Source organism: Salminus brasiliensis, chromosome 24, assembly GCF_030463535.1.
Source record: "Salminus brasiliensis chromosome 24, fSalBra1.hap2, whole genome shotgun sequence".
Lineage (NCBI taxonomy): Eukaryota > Metazoa > Chordata > Actinopteri > Characiformes > Bryconidae > Salminus > Salminus brasiliensis.
The window spans coordinates 24,589,961-24,607,423 of record NC_132901.1 but is presented as its reverse complement, the minus strand read 5'-3'; the positions used below and the strand labels follow the sequence as shown (position 1 = coordinate 24,607,423).

General features: G+C 44.0%; 1 protein-coding gene across 4 annotated transcripts in view; it reads left to right on the top strand.

Annotated features, from left to right (window-relative positions):
- Window positions 1–3,378: 3,378 nt before the first annotated feature.
- Window positions 3,379–17,463, top strand: part of fam135a (family with sequence similarity 135 member A) — a 43,845-nt gene continuing 29,760 nt past the window's right edge. For 2 of the 4 annotated variants that reach the window (XM_072669776.1, XM_072669773.1), the window contains exons 1-4: window positions 3,379–3,707; window positions 4,307–4,409; window positions 6,827–6,914; window positions 15,550–15,676. In XM_072669776.1, coding sequence (XP_072525877.1) covers window positions 15,600–15,676 — 77 coding nt within the window. In that variant the 5' untranslated portion in view covers window positions 3,379–3,707; window positions 4,307–4,409; window positions 6,827–6,914; window positions 15,550–15,599. Of the gene's footprint in view, window positions 3,708–4,306; window positions 4,410–6,826; window positions 6,915–12,885; window positions 12,986–15,549; window positions 15,677–17,463 lie in introns of those variants that run through there. The other 2 variants (XM_072669774.1, XM_072669775.1) reach the window with 2 other exon arrangements.

Genomic DNA, 17,463 nt, shown 5'->3' with positions numbered 1-17,463 from the left:
TCATAAAAAATTCCTGTCTGACCCCTGACCTCAAGGTTTTGCTCCAACCTCTGCCCTCAAGGCTTTATCCAGCACTACATAGATCAGTGGTCTTCTGATGCCTGCCCTCAAGGCTTGACCTAATGCTATGGAAAGCACTGACTGCCTGATGCCTGCCCTCAAGGCTTGACCTAATGCTATGGAGAGCACTGACTGCCTGATGCCTGCCCTCAAGGCTTTTCCCAGTGCTATGGAGAGCACTACATACCCGATATGTGCCCTAAATGCCTCTCTCAGTGCTATGGAGAGCACTACATGCCTGACATGTGCCCTCAAGGCTTTGCCCAGTACTGTGGAGAGCACTACGCGTCTGATATGTGCCCTCAAGACTTCTCTTGGTGCTACAGAGAGCACAGGGCATCCAACAGCTGCCCTCAAGGCTTTGCCCAGTGCTATAGAGAAAACAAGGTGTCCGACAGATGCCTTTAAGGCTTCATCTAGTGCTAGAGAGAACTCTGGCCGCCAGATGTCTGCCTGCAAGGCTTCCCTTGGTGCTACAGAGAGTACAGGGCATCCAACAGCTGCCCTCAAGGCCCAGTGCTACAGAGAGCTCTCTGCCCTCAAGGCTTCATCCACCACTATGGAGTTTTCTGGTCGCCTGCTGCCAGCTCTCAAGGCTTCTCTTGGTGCTATAGAGAGTACAGGGCATCCAACAGCTGCCCTCAAGGCTTTGCCCAGTGCTATAGAAAGCTCTGGCTGCCCTCAAGGCTTCATCCAGCACTGTGGAGTTTTCTGGTCGCCTGCTGCCTGCTCTCAAGGCTTCTCTTGGTACTACAGATAGCACATGGCATCCAACAGCTGCCCTCAAGGCTTTGCCCAGTGCTATAGAAAGCTCTGGCTGCCCAACACTAGCCCTCAAAGCTTCTCTCAGTGCTACGGAGAGCACAGGGTGTCCGACAGCTGCCCTTAAGGCTTTGTCCAGTGCTACGGAGAGCACAGGGTGTCCGACAGCTGCCCTCAAGGCTTCGTCCAGTGCTATAGAGATTGGCTGCCTGATGCCTGCCCTCAAGGCTTCATCCACCACTATGGAGTTTTCTGGTCGCCTGCTGCCAGCTCTCAAGGTTTCTCTTGGTGCTACAGAGAGTACAGGGCATCCAACAGCTGCCCTCAAGGCTTTGCCCAGTGCTATAGAAAGCTCTGGCTGCCCAACACTAGCCCTCAAAGCTTCTCTCAGTGCTACAGAGAGCACAGGGTGTCCGACAGCTGCCCTCAAGGCTTCGTCCAGTGCTATAGAGATTGGCCGCCTGATGCCTGCCCTCAAGGCTTCATCCACCACTGTGGAGTTTTCTGGTCACCTGCTGCCAGCTCTCAAGGCTTCTCTTGGTGCTACAGAGAGTACAGGGCATCCAACAGCTGCCCTCAAGGCTTTGCCCAGTGCTATAGAAAGCTCTGGCTGCCCAACACTAGCCCTCAAAGCTTCTCTCAGTGCTACAGAGAGCACAGGGTGTCCGTCAGCTGCCCTCAAGGCTTTGCCCAGTGCTACGGAGAGCACAGGGTGTCCGACAGCTGCCCTCAAGGCTTCGTCCAGTGCTATAGAGATTGGCTGCCTGATGCCTGCCCTCAAGGCTTCATCCACCACTATGGAGTTTTCTGGTCGCCTGCTGCCAGCTCTCAAGGCTTCTCTTGGTGCTACAGAGAGTACAGGGCATCCAACAGCTGCCCTCAAGGCTTTGCCCAGTGCTATAAAAAGCTCTGGCTGCCCAACACTAGCCCTCAAAGCTTCTCTTAGTGCTACAGAGAGCACAGGGTGTCCGTCAGCTGCCCTCAAGGCTTTGCCCAGTGCTACGGAGAGCACAGGGTGTCCGACAGCTGCCCTCAAGGCTTTGCCCAGTGCTATAGAAAGCTCTGGCTGCCCAACACTAGCCCTCAAAGCCTCTCTCAGTGCTACAGAGAGCACAGGGTGTCCGTCAGCTGCCCTCAAGGCTTTGCCCATTGCTATAGAGATTGGCTGCCTGATGCCTGCCCTCAAGGCTTCATCCACCACTATGGAGTTTTCTGTTCGCCTGCTGCCTGCTCTCAAGGCTTCTCTTGGTGCTACAGAGAGTACAGGGCATCCAACAGCTGCCCTCAAGGCTTTGCCCAGTGCTATAGAAAGCTCTGGCTGCCCAACACTAGCCCTCAAAGCTTCTCTCAGCGCTACAGAGAGCACAGGGTGTCCGTCATCTGCCCTCAAGGCTTTGCCCAGTGCTACGGAGAGCACAGGGTGTCCGACAGCTGCCCTCAAGGCTTTGCCCAGTGCTATAGAAAGCTCTGGCTGCCCAACACTAGCCCTCAAAGCTTCTCTCAGTGCTACAGAGAGCACAGGGTGTCCGACAGCTGCCCTCAAGGCTTCGTCCAGTGCTATAGAGATTGGCCGCCTGATGCCTGCCCTCAAGGCTTCATCCACCACTGTGGAGTTTTCTGGTCACCTGCTGCCAGCTCTCAAGGCTTCTCTTGGTGCTACAGAGAGTACAGGGCATCCAACAGCTGCCCTCAAGGATTTGCCCAGTGCTATAGAAAGCTCTGGCTGCCCAACACTAGCCCTCCAAGCTTCTCTCAGCGCTACAGAGAGCACAGGGTGTCCGTCAGCTGCCCTCAAGGCTTTGCCCAGTGCGACGGAGAGCACAGGGTGTCCGACAGCTGCCCTGAAGGCTTTGCCCAGTGCTACGGAGAGCACAGGGTGTCCGACAGCTGCCCTCAAGGCTTTGCCCAGTGCTATAGAAAGCTCTGGCTGCCCAACACTAGCCCTCAAAGCTTCTCTCAGTGTTACGGAGAGCACAGGGTGTCCGACAGCTGCCCTCAAGGCTTTGCCCAGTGCTACGGAGAGCACAGGGTGTCCGTCAGCTGCCCTCAAGGCTTTGTCCAGTGCGACGGAGAGCACAGGGTGTCCGTCAGCTGCCCTCAAGGCTTTGCCCAGTGCTATAGAAAGCTCTGGCTGCCCAACACTAGCCCTCAAGGCTTCGCCCAGTGCGACGGAGAGCAGTGGCCACAGCCTGTATCATTTGTAGGCAGGATTTTAACTCTTTTTCAGGTGTTTAGGTGATCCTGTTCTATTGGCCGTGCTTCTCTACGGGCACTAGACAAGCTCTGTGTGTCAGCAATGGGTGCAGCTTCATTGGAGTGCATTCATTAGAAGGGGTGTCCAGAAATATTTGGACATATAATGTGTGTGTATACAATACATTTGTGCATTTATTACGAGGCTGGGTGAGACTGCATAGGTTTAAAGTCGCCTTATGTTAGAAGTATTTAGTCTATATGAATATATGAATTTACATTTATCCCCTGGAGGGAAATTCTTTAATCCACCTCATTTAAAAACATGGATTATTTTCCTCTCAGCATCAAACCCTGTTTGTGTGGAAGCGATGGATTCCGCCCCCTGTCCCCCAGTTCCTGCCACTGCTTCTCTCATCGCTGTTCTCCACCTTGAAGAAGTTCAGAAGAATAAACAACCAGCCGGGTTTTGTTGTGAGCAGCTTTTAGCGACACAAGTCTTTTTCCTGAGTTGAACAGAGTTCCCAAAGTGGAGAACGACACGTTTATACTCGAGAGGAGCTCCAGAGTTCACCCGGCTAAGTCAGCTAGGCTAGCGGGAACAGACGCTCCGGAGGTCGGTCTCAAAAACCAAGCCTGGTGCCTCGGCCTGATACTGTAACGTTGCAGACCCCGGACTACACCAGTGTCAGGTATGTGTGCACAAAAACTGAGCAGGTCGGCATCGTGTAGATGCGAGGTTTGTGTCAGAAAACGGGGATTTATAAACAAGTGAAGAACGCGAAAAGCGAGCTCCGGGTACAGCTAGCTAGCTTAGCTTAGCTTAGCTTAGCTTAGCTATCTCGCTTCGCCTGGTCAAAACAAGTAGCACTAGCTAGCCTCTTCGCTATAAGTATATAACGTGAGTTTTTGAGTTAATAACCACATTAATCGATTAATTAATCTCTCTGTCGATGTTAGACAGAGTAATCTGTCCACGTTGCTGCTCTACTGGCTGCTGAAACAGGGTGTAGCTAAAGCTGTGAGGGCTAGCTGGCGACATGGCCAGCGAGCTCCGTCCAGTCAATCTGTTCAATCAGAGCCCGATTTGCTGCGGTTCTGCTCGGCTACCAGTTGCAGTTAGACATGTCTCACATTAACACATGTCTGGGTAATAAGGTCATTGTTGCAGGGGCTCGGATTACAGGTCTGTTCGGGCTGTGAGGAGGTGTTTGCTTGCTTTTAGCAGGAACTTGTAACGGTACTGTATGTGGCTGGAGGTGGATCTCACAGCTAGACTCTCTTCTGCCAGGCTGGTTTCATTCCCTGCTAGCTGAGCTTCCTACAGAGACCCTACAGAGACCCTACAGAGACCCCACAGAGACCCTACAGAGACCCTACAGAGAGGTCTGGAGGTAGAAAAGTAATATTTACAGATGTAAACCATAAATTATCCCCTCGGTTTAATAAATCGTCCCCCGGTTTAATAAATCGTTCCCTCTGTTTAATAAATCGTTCCCTCGGTTTAATAAATCACCCCCTCGGTTTAATAAATCGTTCCCTCGGTTTAATAAATCACCCCCTCGGTTTAATAAATCATTCCCTCTGTCTAATAAATCGTCCCCTCGGTTTAATAAATCGTTCCCTCGGTTTAATAAATCGTCCCCTCGGTTTAATAAATCGTCCCCTCTGTTTAATAAATCACCCCCTCGGTTTAATAAATCGTTCCCTCGGTTTAATAAATCACCCCCTCTGTTTAATAAATCATTCCCTCTGTCTAATAAATCGTCCCCTCGGTTTAATAAATCGTTCCCTCGGTTTAATAAATCGTCCCCTCGGTTTAATAAATCGTCCCCTCGGTTTAATAAATCGTTCCCTCGGTTTAATAAATTGTTCCCTCTGTTTAATAAATTGTTCCCTCTGTTTAATAAATCGTTCCCTCTGTTTAATAAATCGCCCCCTCTGTTTAATAAATCATTCCCTCTGTTTAATAAATCATTCCCTCTGTTTAATAAATCATTCCCTCTGTTTAATAAATCGTTCCCTCGGTTTAATAAATCGTTCCCTCGGTTTAATAAATCGTCCCCTCGGTTTAATAAATCGTTCCCTCGGTTTAATAAATCGTTCCCTCGGTTTAATAAATTGTTCCCTCTGTCTAATAAATCGTCCCCTCGGTTTAATAAATCGTCCCCTCGGTTTAATAAATCGTCCCCTCGGTTTAATAAATCGTCCCCTCGGTTTAATAAATCGTCCCCTCTGTTTAATAAATCGTTCCCTCTGTTTAATAAATCGTTCCCTCTGTTTAATAAATCGTCCCCTCTGTTTAATAAATCGTTCCCTCGGTTTAATAAATCGTTCCCTCTGTTTAATAAATCGTCCCCTCTGTTTAATAAATCGTCCCCTCTGTTTAATAAATCGTTCCCTCGGTTTAATAAATCGTTCCCTCTGTTTAATAAATCGTCCCCTCTGTTTAATAAATCGTTCCCTCGGTTTAATAAATCGTCCCCTCTGTTTAATAAATCGTTCCCTCTGTTTAATAAATTGTTCCCTCTGTCTAATAAATCGTCCTCCCGGTTTAATAAATCGTCCCCTCGGTTTAATAAATCGTCCCCTCGGTTTAATAAATCGTCCCCTCGGTTTAATAAATCGTCCCCTCGGTTTAATAAATTGTTCCCTCTGTTTAATAAATCGTTCCCTCTGTTTAATAAATCGTCCTCCTGGTTTAATAAATCGTTCCCTCTGTCTAATAAATCGTTCCCTCGGTTTAGTAAATTGTTCCCACTGTTTAATAAATAGTTCCCTCGGTTTAATGTTGTTCCTTAGATTTTATACTTGCATTATTCCCTCAGGTTTATAGCTAAAAGTTTCCCCCAGTCTGAGGGGATATTATTAAATATATACATTTATTTATTTATTTGTATTCTTTTCTTTTCTTTTTATGTCTTGATAGTGTAGGGTCTCTAAACTAAGGGAACAAATAATTCATTTAAGGGAACTATTTAATGAACTAATGGAGCATTTTTTTGTTAAATCAAGAGAATGATATATAGTTTTATAGTGTAGGGTCTCTGTAAATGTCCCCTCTAAACTAAGGAAACAAATTATTCATTTAAGGGAATTACTTATGTCTCTAAATATTTTTATTTAAACTAAACTAAGGGAACAACATAATCAAGGAAACTATTTATTAAATTAATGGAACCATTTATTAAATGATTGTCTCTTAATTGTTTTTCTGCCTCAATAGAGTTGGGTTGAGGGAACGATTTATAAAATTAAAAGGAATTATTTATTACATTAATAAATAAACATTTATTTTAAATATTGTTTTTCTGCCTCGATAGTGTAGGGCCTCTATAAGAGTCCCCTCTAAACTGCAGGAACGATTTATTAAATCAAGGAACCATTTAATAAATTAATGGAGCCATTTATTAAATGAAGTGTATGATTTATATATCTAAATATGTTTGTTTCTGCTTTAATAGTGTAGGGTTTCTTTTAATAGTCCCCTCTAAACTAAGGGAATTCATTTTATTTATTTTAAAATTTATTTTTGATTTATTAAATTGAAAGAACAAGTATGTGTGTCTATATGTGTGTATATGTGGGGATCATTTATTAAATATAAATAATTCTTTAAATTGATACTTGTTGAAAGTGTCAACTAATGTCGTCTAACTAGGCAGAAAGTTTTGTTAATAGGTAGCTGCTCAGAATGTGATGGGTGGTTCTTTCTTAGCTAGAACGTGAGGAAAGGAACCAGAGGGGCCAAATAGGACCTTATAGGAGCAGCGTTTTAACAGCAGTTGTTGGCGTCTGTTCTGTGTTTTAGGAAGGAGTGTGTAGCTATGATCTCAACAGTTGACCATGGTGTTAGTGAGTACAAGGCGAGGACACAGTAGCAGAAGGAGCGAAGATGGGTAAGTGTAGTATTATGACACAACAGCCACACAAGACTACGGTCAATGTCTTTCACAAACCTTGTATCTCCATTTGATCACTTTTTATTTTTTTTTAACATAATTGCAATTGATTTTCACAATTGACCAATAGAAATGCCCCAACATGACTTGGAATAAGGTCTTTTTTACACTGACTTCAATTGAGTGTAAATATATCAATAAAAATACCTTCTCTTGTGCAGTCTCCAGTTTGGAGATACAAGGTATCAGAGTGTCAGCGATGCTATAAAAATGGAAATGTGTAAAAGATGGATCAAAGAAAGAATACAATTAATATAATGCACATAAAAAGACAGGAGGAACAGTGAACAGGAACAGACAGGACATTGCAGGGCCAGCACGATACCGAAGGCAGGATTTTGACTTTGGCCGGGCTGCAGCAACCAACTGCACCATTTTGTTGTTCCTGAAAAAATCGCTGCAGGAACCCGGGGAACCAAAGAACCAGCTCTGTTAGCCAAGACAGTGCAAAATTACATACATTTACATTACATATGCATTTACTTTTATAGAATTTGGCAAATATACTGTAGTATTTTGAACTATACAGGTAGGTGAATGTTCAGGTTTTTGCATCTAGAGCAGGGGTGGGCAACACAGTCCAGCACAGTTTGCTGATTTCCCAGCTCTATCAATCTTACCAAACTCGGCAATCAACAGGTGAGTTGAATCAGGTGTGTCTAAGCAGGAAAAGCACAACATCCAGGACTGGAATTGCCCTCTCCTTTTATAGGAGTCCTGGTTCGAGCCCTAAGTGCATAGGCCAGAGTAAAAACTCCCTCAGATCAAGAGGAAGACATGTTGAGAGGAACCAAGACTCAAAAGAGGAAACCCATCCTCCTGTGGTCGAAACCAGGGAGTAAAACAAGTACCAGAAGTAATGGATTTACTGTAATGAAGAATAAATAAAGAAGAAAAGTCAAATGTTTCACAGAAGGACTTAAATATAACAGCTTGACCCAGAGGATAAGTAGAAGTCTGATGAAGGGGAATGGAGATCAGATTTATGATTGCCATGGAGGGATCAGTCTTATTAGGAGGGTGAGTGGAGCTCTGATTTAATAATAATTAGGTCTGTCACAGTTGTTGTTATTATTATTAATATTAATAATAATAATAATAATAATAATAACAATAGTATTGTCATTTTAAGACCATTTTATACCACTGATGTAATGATATCACATCATAATAATGCACATGCACCCTAAAGTGTAATAAACTTTTAATTAAGTAAAAATATTTAGACATACATAAAATAGTTGATTGGCAGTGTTGGGGTCAGCAAAAATTATTAAGGCCATGACAATATATTGTACAATAATTTGATAATGTTGTTGTGAGATGTCTCATAATAATAATAATAATAATATAGAAATATAACTTAATATACCACCAAAAACAGATCAAGGTGCTTCACAATATAATTTAACAACCGAATCATGTAAGTAAATGGCAAAATAATAACTAAATTATAACTGTATATGGATTATATTATTAATGATAAACAGTAAGTTGTATAGAAATAAATGAAAGTAATAAAGTATTTAATGTATAATAGTTGTATAAAGTAGGGCTGGACAATATGGTAAAAATACTATATCATAATATTTAAATACTTCTTTTGCGATACTTGATATTTATTATGATGCATGTAATTACAGACTAAATACTAAATCAGTAGCGATTTTTAAAAATTACTATTTAACTACTCTCCCGTACTAAATACAGTAATTTATACTCAACATCTGCTGCTCTTTATCTAATGAACCCAGTCTAATTACACTGTTAGTAATGAAACCTGCAGCTGATCTGTGTTTATTAAGCACTAACAGTCTCCTCCATATGCTTAGAAAAAATATTGTCATATTGCTCAGATCTAGTATAAAATAATAAATATATATTGAACAATAACTATGTATAATAATAATAATAATAACAATAAAAGTCAGAACATAAAGTTACTTAGAAAATGCTAATCTAAATGCCAAACTTAGTCTCTAGTGCAGAATGGCTGAGGACAGATGATGAAGCTGCTTCATCCTGGGACTGTTCAATGAATGGCACATGCTCCCAGATGGTGGAGATGGGCTGTCACCCAGCCAGGGAATCCAACCCTAGCCTGCCACAGGAAAAGCAGTGTTGTACCCTAAACCCTACACACAGTGTACCCTACACCATCACTACACTACATGTCCGCTACACCCTACACACAGTGTACCCTACACCATCACTACACTACACGTCCGCTACACCCTACACACAGTGTACCCTACACCACCACTACACTACATGTCCGCTACACCCTACACACAGTGTATCCTACACCATCACTACACTACACGTCCGCTACACCCTACACACAGTGTACCCTACACCATCACTACACTACATGTCCGCTACACCCTACACACAGTGTACCCTACACCATCACTACACTACATGTCCGCTACACCCTACACACAGTGTACCCTACACCATCACTACACTACATGTCCGCTACACCCTACACACAGTGTACCCTACACCATCACTACACTACATGTCCGCTACACCCTACACACAGTGTACCCTACACCATCACTACACTACATGTCCGCTACACCCTACACACAGTGTACCCTACACCATCACTACACTACATGTCCGCTACACCCTACACACAGTGTACCCTACACCATCACTACACTACATGTCCGCTACACCCTACACACAGTGTACCCTACACCATCACTACACTACATGTCCGCTACACCCTACACACAGTGTACCCTACACCATCACTACACTACATGTCCGCTACACCCTACACACAGTGTACCCTACACCATCACTACACTACATGTCCGCTACACCCTACACACAGTGTACCCTACACCATCACTACACTACACGTCCGCTACACCCTACACACAGTGTACCCTACACCATCACTACACTACACGTCCGCTACACCCTACACACAGTGTACCCTACACCATCACTACACTACATGTCCGCTACACCCTACACACAGTGTACCCTACACCATCACTACACTACATGTCCGCTACACCCTACACACAGTGTACCCTACACCATCACTACACTACATGTCCGCTACACCCTACACACAGTGTACCCTACACCATCACTACACTACATGTCCGCTACACCCTACACACAGTGTACCCTACACCATCACTACACTACACGTCCGCTACACCCTACACACAGTGTACCCTACACCATCACTACACTACATGTCCGCTACACCCTACACACAGTGTACCCTACACCATCACTACACTACATGTCCGCTACACCCTACACACAGCGTACCCTACACCATCACTACACTACATGTCCGCTACACCCTACACACAGTGTACCCTACACCATCACTACACTACACGTCCGCTACACCCTACACCCTACACACAGGGTACCCTACACCATCACTACACTACATGTCCGCTACACCCTACACACAGTGTACCCTACACCATCACTACACTACCCGTCCAGTCCGCACTCTGTAAAAAGCTGGGAATCTCAGTAACGGCAGTATCCCTGCCAGTGATTTTTGAGGTCAGTCCTTTTGTGGTCAGATCAGATTGTTTGCTCTGTGGTTTGCCAGTCATATCGGTCATTACCGGAGAAGACGAAACCGCTGGCTTATCTTCTCTAACGGTCCCACACACCAGTAAATCCATCCAGCCGTTTTCGCAGCTGTCGCATTTGCAAGCGTTTTGTGTTTTTGTGAGTACAGCAAGGCATTTTGATAAGTTCTCTCATCTCATACTTGCTGACACTACGCCGCAGCACAGCAGTGTGTGCTCATGCAAATAAGCCTGAATCACTCGCTCCCAAACAGCTCGTGGGTTGAAGCTGTTATCAGGTAACGCGAGACGACCACAGCAGATCTACCAGCAGTTTATGAAACCTCAGAGAAAAGGCCTCCGCAGGATCTCGGCCTTTGTTGATGGAGTAACAGGATTCGGCCCCTAATCAGGATCAGTTTCTGTGTATTCATGGTTTAAGTATGAGAAGCTTGTGCTCTGACTAAAACTAGGTCAAGATATCTGAGTCAATAAAAGAGGAGACTTGTAGAAACGTAGAACAGCGAAATGGGTCCTTCACGTTTGACCCATCTGTGGTAGTGAACATACACACACACACAACTGAAATAGGGGCAGTGAGCACACACACGGCACTCCAGCGCCCGGGGAGCAGTGGCAGCTTGCCTAGCCTGGGTTTCGAACCCACAACCCTGTCCTCAATAGCCCGAAGCTCTATCCGCTGAGCCACCACTGCCCCATACCGTCACCAGGGTTAGGAGCCAAAGTCGCCTTTGGCTCCTAATACACCAATCAGCCAAAACATTAGTACCAACGCAATAAACATAGATGATCTTCATCTACTGTGGCTCCTGTGAAAGGTTGGGTAGATTAGGTTGCAAGCTAACAGTCGGTTCCTGAAGATGATGAAGGAGACCCTTTCACAAGAACCAAACTGTGACGTTCTAGACGACTGGAGGGTCAGTACATCTCCAAAACATCAGGCAGGTCTTATGGGGTTTCTCTGATATGCAGTGGTCAGTATCTACCAAAAGTGCTCCAAAGAAAGGTCAACAGGGTCATGGGCACCCAAGGCTCATCGATGCTCATGGAGGCCCCGCCCACCTTACACCTTACAGCACTTACAGGATCTGCTGCTAACTTCTTGGTACCATAATATCACAGGACGCCTTCAGAGGTCCTGTCTAGTCCCATGCCTTGAAAGGTCAGAACTGTTTTGGTGGCACAAGGGGGACAATATTCAATATTAGGCAAGTGGTGCTAATGTTGTGGGTGATCGGTGTACAATCACACTCCAGGCTAGTCTGCAAGAAGTTGCTTCTCCAGAGTCCTGAGATATTTTATGAATCTGATTAGTCACGTACACCAGAAGCAGTCAGTCACCCAAGACAGTTCAGAACGGGAGATGCTATGCTAGCGCTGCTAACAAGCACTGGACTTGGGCTGTCACTAGTCTCATATTTTGTAAATAGATGCTCAGAAATGTGTCTATCTGCTTAGAACCCGTTCAGATCTTTGAGTTTGTTGTTTAGAAGACTGATTAACCTACGTGACTTAATATACACATATATAAAGTTCTGCACAGAGCAGAATGGAGCAGAATTTTAGCCTATATGGTTAAACAAGGTCCATCATGTCGCATTAATTAATCATTGTCACGCAGCCGCTTGACACACCTTTAAAGCAAATATGAAAATGAAGTTTACTGGTATTTATATATTGAATATTTTCATAAATGAGACTGGCGACAGTCTAAATGTTAGCATAGCATCTCCGGTTCTGTGCTATAGAAACATGTCTTGGCTGGTTGACTGCATCTGTGGTCAGTCATAAATCATGTTAATGTGATTTTTATTGGCCAGACTGTTCCCTTAAATTAAAGTACTTCAGTTGAAATATGAATTTTTAAAGCTTCTGAAGGAAGATATTAAAGAGAAAATGTCAGATTGATGTTCATTACACCTGTAACTGTATGATAACTTTGTCGGTTTGTAATGATTGTTATCGTGTAATTACTGAATAGTACTGCTTAGGTTAGTCAATCTAGTACTAGAGTTACTTTTCATAAATCGTAGGTGTAATTTTGTATTTGCAAGAAAAGCTGTGTGTGTGTGAAGGGAGGGAGGCGGTGGGTTGTTATACCTTACATTAATATACATACTTTAAACTGCACTCCGATATTGTGCGTCTGAGCTATTTTAGATAAATGATTCATTGCCTCCCCTTCCGAAAATGCATCTCCCTCTGTGTGGACAATCCGCCAGCCGGCTGTAAATCTGTGTTATTTACAGCGCAGGTTTGCATGTGTCTCAGCAGGAATCGACTTGCTACTGCTCTTTCATTTGGATCAAAGACCGGGTGTTCCAGGGGACCCCACTCCTTGCTTCCTGCACACCACCCCATCCCTTCCTGTCAGCTACCTGGCATAGCGGAGGCGTGAGCCTTTTCCACTGCATTTTTACTCAGCAGGTGGGCGAGAGCAATAAGAGTTAGTCACAAGGATGACTTGGATGTTGAACTCTGAGCTGCATTGTAACCAGATATTCTTGCAGATAGTACCCAGAAGCCTAACAGCAGGCCTGTGCCTTAAGTCCCAAGTGTCCTGCTTTCTTCGAGACCATCAGCATCATGCTTGGATTGCAGAGCGGGATTTTTAGTGTTGATTGAAAGGCTACAGTAACTCAGATGAACATCTCAGAATCTGTTGTAGTTTGAGCTTAACATGGGCTACGACAGCAGAAGACCATGTCAGGTTCCACTACTTTCAGTCAAGAACAGAAAGCTGAGGCTGCACTGGACACTGGAAGACTTAGGGAATGTAGCCTGGCCCGAAGAATCATGATTTCTGCTGTGGATCATCACCCAGATCAGAATTCGGCGCTCACCATTGTGGCATCTCAGGCACCCAACATTGTGCCCAACGTTGCACCCAACCTTGAGGTTGATGGACTCCAACTGCAGAAGGTGCCTTGAGGTTCAGGAACCTGAAACTTGAAAGCTTATGTAGTAGGGATGTCTCTATCTGAACCAGTGCCTCAGGATTGGGGGTGATCCAGGCATTTTTAAAGCCCAGTCCACTTCCAGTCCTTGGTTTTGTTGTAGCAGAGCACCTTCTGACATCCTCAAGGCTACCAGTTGATCTCAGAGGTAGTGTGGGTAGATCGCATGGCATTTTAAAAAAAATTCGGCGCTAACAGCAGGTATCCATGGACCCAACCTGCTGCTCATGAAGGGACATGATTGGCCAGAGCTGGCAGAAAGGCTACGGTAACTTCAATAAGTACCCTGTACAATTGTGGCAAGCAGAAAAGCATCTCAGGCACCCAACATTGAGGTTGATGGGCTTCAACTGCAGAAGATCAGGTCAGGTTCTTCTTCTGTCAGCCATGAACACGAAGACTGGAGAAATGTAGCCTCATCTGTTGAAGCTCGATTTGGCACCAACTGCTTGAACTTGTCTTGTGTCAACAGTCAAGGGTGGTGGAGTTGGTCTAATGGAGTGGGGAATGTTTTCTTGACACACTTTGGTCTGTTAATACCAGTCAGTCGTCACTTGAATACCACAGCCTGTTTGAGTAACTGGACTCTTGCATGATTGTGGCTGGACAGGGAAGCAGAATGCTGAAAACGAAATCCACTAAAGAAGTCTTGCCGCTAAACAATGACTGTTATAATATGGTAACAACTGGGATTAAATATGTCCAAATGTTTGTGGACACCCCTTTCTAATGAATGCATTCAGCTACTTTAACAGATGTGCATTTGCAAACACACAGCTTTTCTAGTCCTTGTAGTGAAATGCCAGGGGTGGGCTAGAGGAGTGTAAAGCCCCCAGCATTGAGCTGTGGAGCAGGGGCACTGTGCTCTGTGGAATGGTGGATGGTGTTAGGGATGTGGTAGGGTGCTGATCACCCAACATCCTGCCCTCACATCCTTGCATTGTGACTGAAGCAGGATACACTCTTTTTAATACCCTTGATTTTAGAAGAGACAATGATTGAGCAGGTGTCCCAATACTTTTGTCCATATAGTGTGCCTGAACTGTGTAATTAGATATGAACACTAGAATAGAATGACTTACATCCAGTCTAGGTTTTTCTATAGGGCAAGTCTTTCCTGTAGCTCCCCTTTAACCCTGGGAGAGATATATATGTAGTTTATATATCCTTTATTTCAGAAGAAACAGTAAGTGAGGAGTTGTCCCAGTATTTTTGTCCATGAATGAAACCTGTTATGACGCAGTGTCAAAAATAACCAAGAATAAAGACAAAAATGCCATGTGTCCCAATTGAAATGTGACTATTCAGCAATAATGTCTTTAAAAATTATGTTATTAATGTAATGGTGAATTTAGTAAAATTATATTTTCCTTCTGACCTCAATTGGAAATCCCTGGCCTACTTCAAGCTCTCGAGGGCCAGGTTCCCAGATCCAGATTTAATCCACTCATGAATCAAATAGTATTTTCCTGGTGTTGAGTCACCATTGGCATGACGTTCAAAACTAAAATTAATCCATGGTGATCCAGGCCAGTTTGTACAGTCTTTAAAATCCCGGAACAGTCAGACAAGTTAGTAATTTGATTTTCCGGACCTGGAAAAGTTTAGAAAATAAAGGGGTCAGAAGTGCAAAAAGTCCTGGAAATGTACTCTAGTCCCTGCTGAACGTGCATTCGCTGTCCACTCAGTTATTTTTACATGTAGTTGCTATTTTAAGGAACATTCTTTCCTTGTAAACAGTCCTTAAAATAGCTGGATATCAAGCAAAGTTTGTTCTGAGGAACATCTAACCTACCACGAACCAAATGTACAAATGTTCTGCGGCCCATTTATTCCATGGAATAGAGTTCTGGACCACAAGAGGAGTGTTTTGTGAAGTTCTCTTTAAAGGTGGCACCATCTAGGACAAGCTACTGTAGTCTCCTGTGTAAATCAGCAGAGATCAGAAGTTCTGGGACATCTCCTTTCAGAGCTCAGTGCGTTATCACCTGGCTCTAGATGTGCTAAATTCCTTGTACATGCTCTTCATTACAGTTATGCTGCAGATGATCTGAAGCTGGCCTTGCTCCACCCCTGAAGCCAGTATGAGTGAGGTCCAGGCCACTGTGGAGTTCTCCGTAGAGCTCCACAAGTTCTACAATGTGGATCTCTTCCAGCGAGGGTAAGTGTGTCTTCCAGCATTGTAGATAACCACTCTGTGCAATTGTGGTGAGCGGAAAAGCATCCCAGAATGCTCAACATCCTTGAGGAGGATGGGCTGCAACAGCAGAAGGCCACGTCGGGTTTGACTTCTTCTCTCAGCCAGAAACAAAAAATGCTGAGGCTAGGGGCGTAAGCTCACCAAAACTGGACAGCTGAAGACTGACGATTTTATTTTTTTTTTTGCTGAGGTGAACACAGGCGGTAGGGTCAGGGTTAGCTTTGCACAGTGGAAGGTTACCTGTTTAGAGAACAAACCGGTGCCTTGAGGTTCAGGAATCCAGGCATTTTCTAAGCCCAGTCCACTTCCAGTCCTTGGTTTTGTTGTAGCAGAGCACCTTCTGACATCCTCAAGGCTACCAGTCGATCTCAAAGGTAGTGTGGGTAGATCGTATGGCATTAAAAATAAATAAATAAATAAATAGACGCCAACCTATCCTCTGTCCAGTATGTCAATCACTTGATCCGTCCAGCATGTCAATCACTTGATTGACATACAGGGCAGCCAGTCAGACATCTGACTTTCTGACACATACGGTGGCGTGAAGTGCTGCAAAACTCTGGCAAGCTTGCAAGTTGCCCATTTCGCCTCCAATTTATTTCTTTTGAATTTCAGGGTTTAAAAATGAGCAATGGAGCTGGACCAAGCAAGCAGCCTAAAACCTTTTTTTTCACAATGTAATTTTCGAAGTGCGTTTGCCTCATCTGCCAGTCTACCATTACTATACCAAATAAAGGCAATGTGGAGCAGCATTTTTATAAAAACCACTACACCGAGGTGAACGGACTAAAATCCCAGTTGTCCGGACAGCAGTCATTTTTCTCACAGCTAGGTTACACAGTTGTATTGTGCAATATGGGTTCATGCAGTTATTCAAGGTACACCAGCATACATTGTACACATAATAAAATTTCAATGAATTTATAAATAAATATGTATATAGGTAGATCATTCTGACTTGGTCATTAGATAAGTAGCTTGCATACTAAAAAAGTATGTACACCCCTGCTCTAGGCATAATTAATAGGCACGGTTCTCCGCTGCCGCAGTGAGGAACATGAAAAACTAGCCCAAATTTTGTTTATCACTTCATTTGTGACTTTTTTTTTTTTTTTTTTTTTTACAGTGAACGAAACAAGAAATGGCTTTATTTTTCACCAGTTAGCCGCCAAACCAAGGCTGACGTGTCCTCTTACTGGAACTCTCTTGTTCCACCTTAAATACGGCAGCAGTTACAGTCTGCTGTTGAAATGTACACAATGTAATGTTAGCATTATTTAAGGTGGAATGGATAGTTTGAATTGGGACCCCTTTTTTGGCTGCTAACTGGTACAGTCACCATACTTATCATTTAATCAGTTAGAATATCAGTTTTATTAGTTAAAATAAAGCTCTTTTTTTGTTTTGTCCACTGAAATAAGCTCACAGATGAACAAAGTTCAGGTAAGACCAGCTTACTTTAGCTTAGCTTAGCTCAGCTCAGCTCAGAGTCTCAGAACAGCAGTTAAATAGTGTGTCAGTTAATCTGTCAGAAGAGGACAGTTTAAGCTCTTCACTCTTCCAGAAAACATCTGTCGATGTTTAATGAGCAGCAAAGCGAATCACAGCTCAGTCATTCTTTCACATGAGCAGTCGACCAACAGCGTACAGAAAGTGATTTGACTGCAGTGGTTTTAAAGAAGCCGAGAGCAGAGTGGTCGGGTAAGTCTGTCAGACTGGATTATAAGACTAGAGGAGTTTTAGAATGT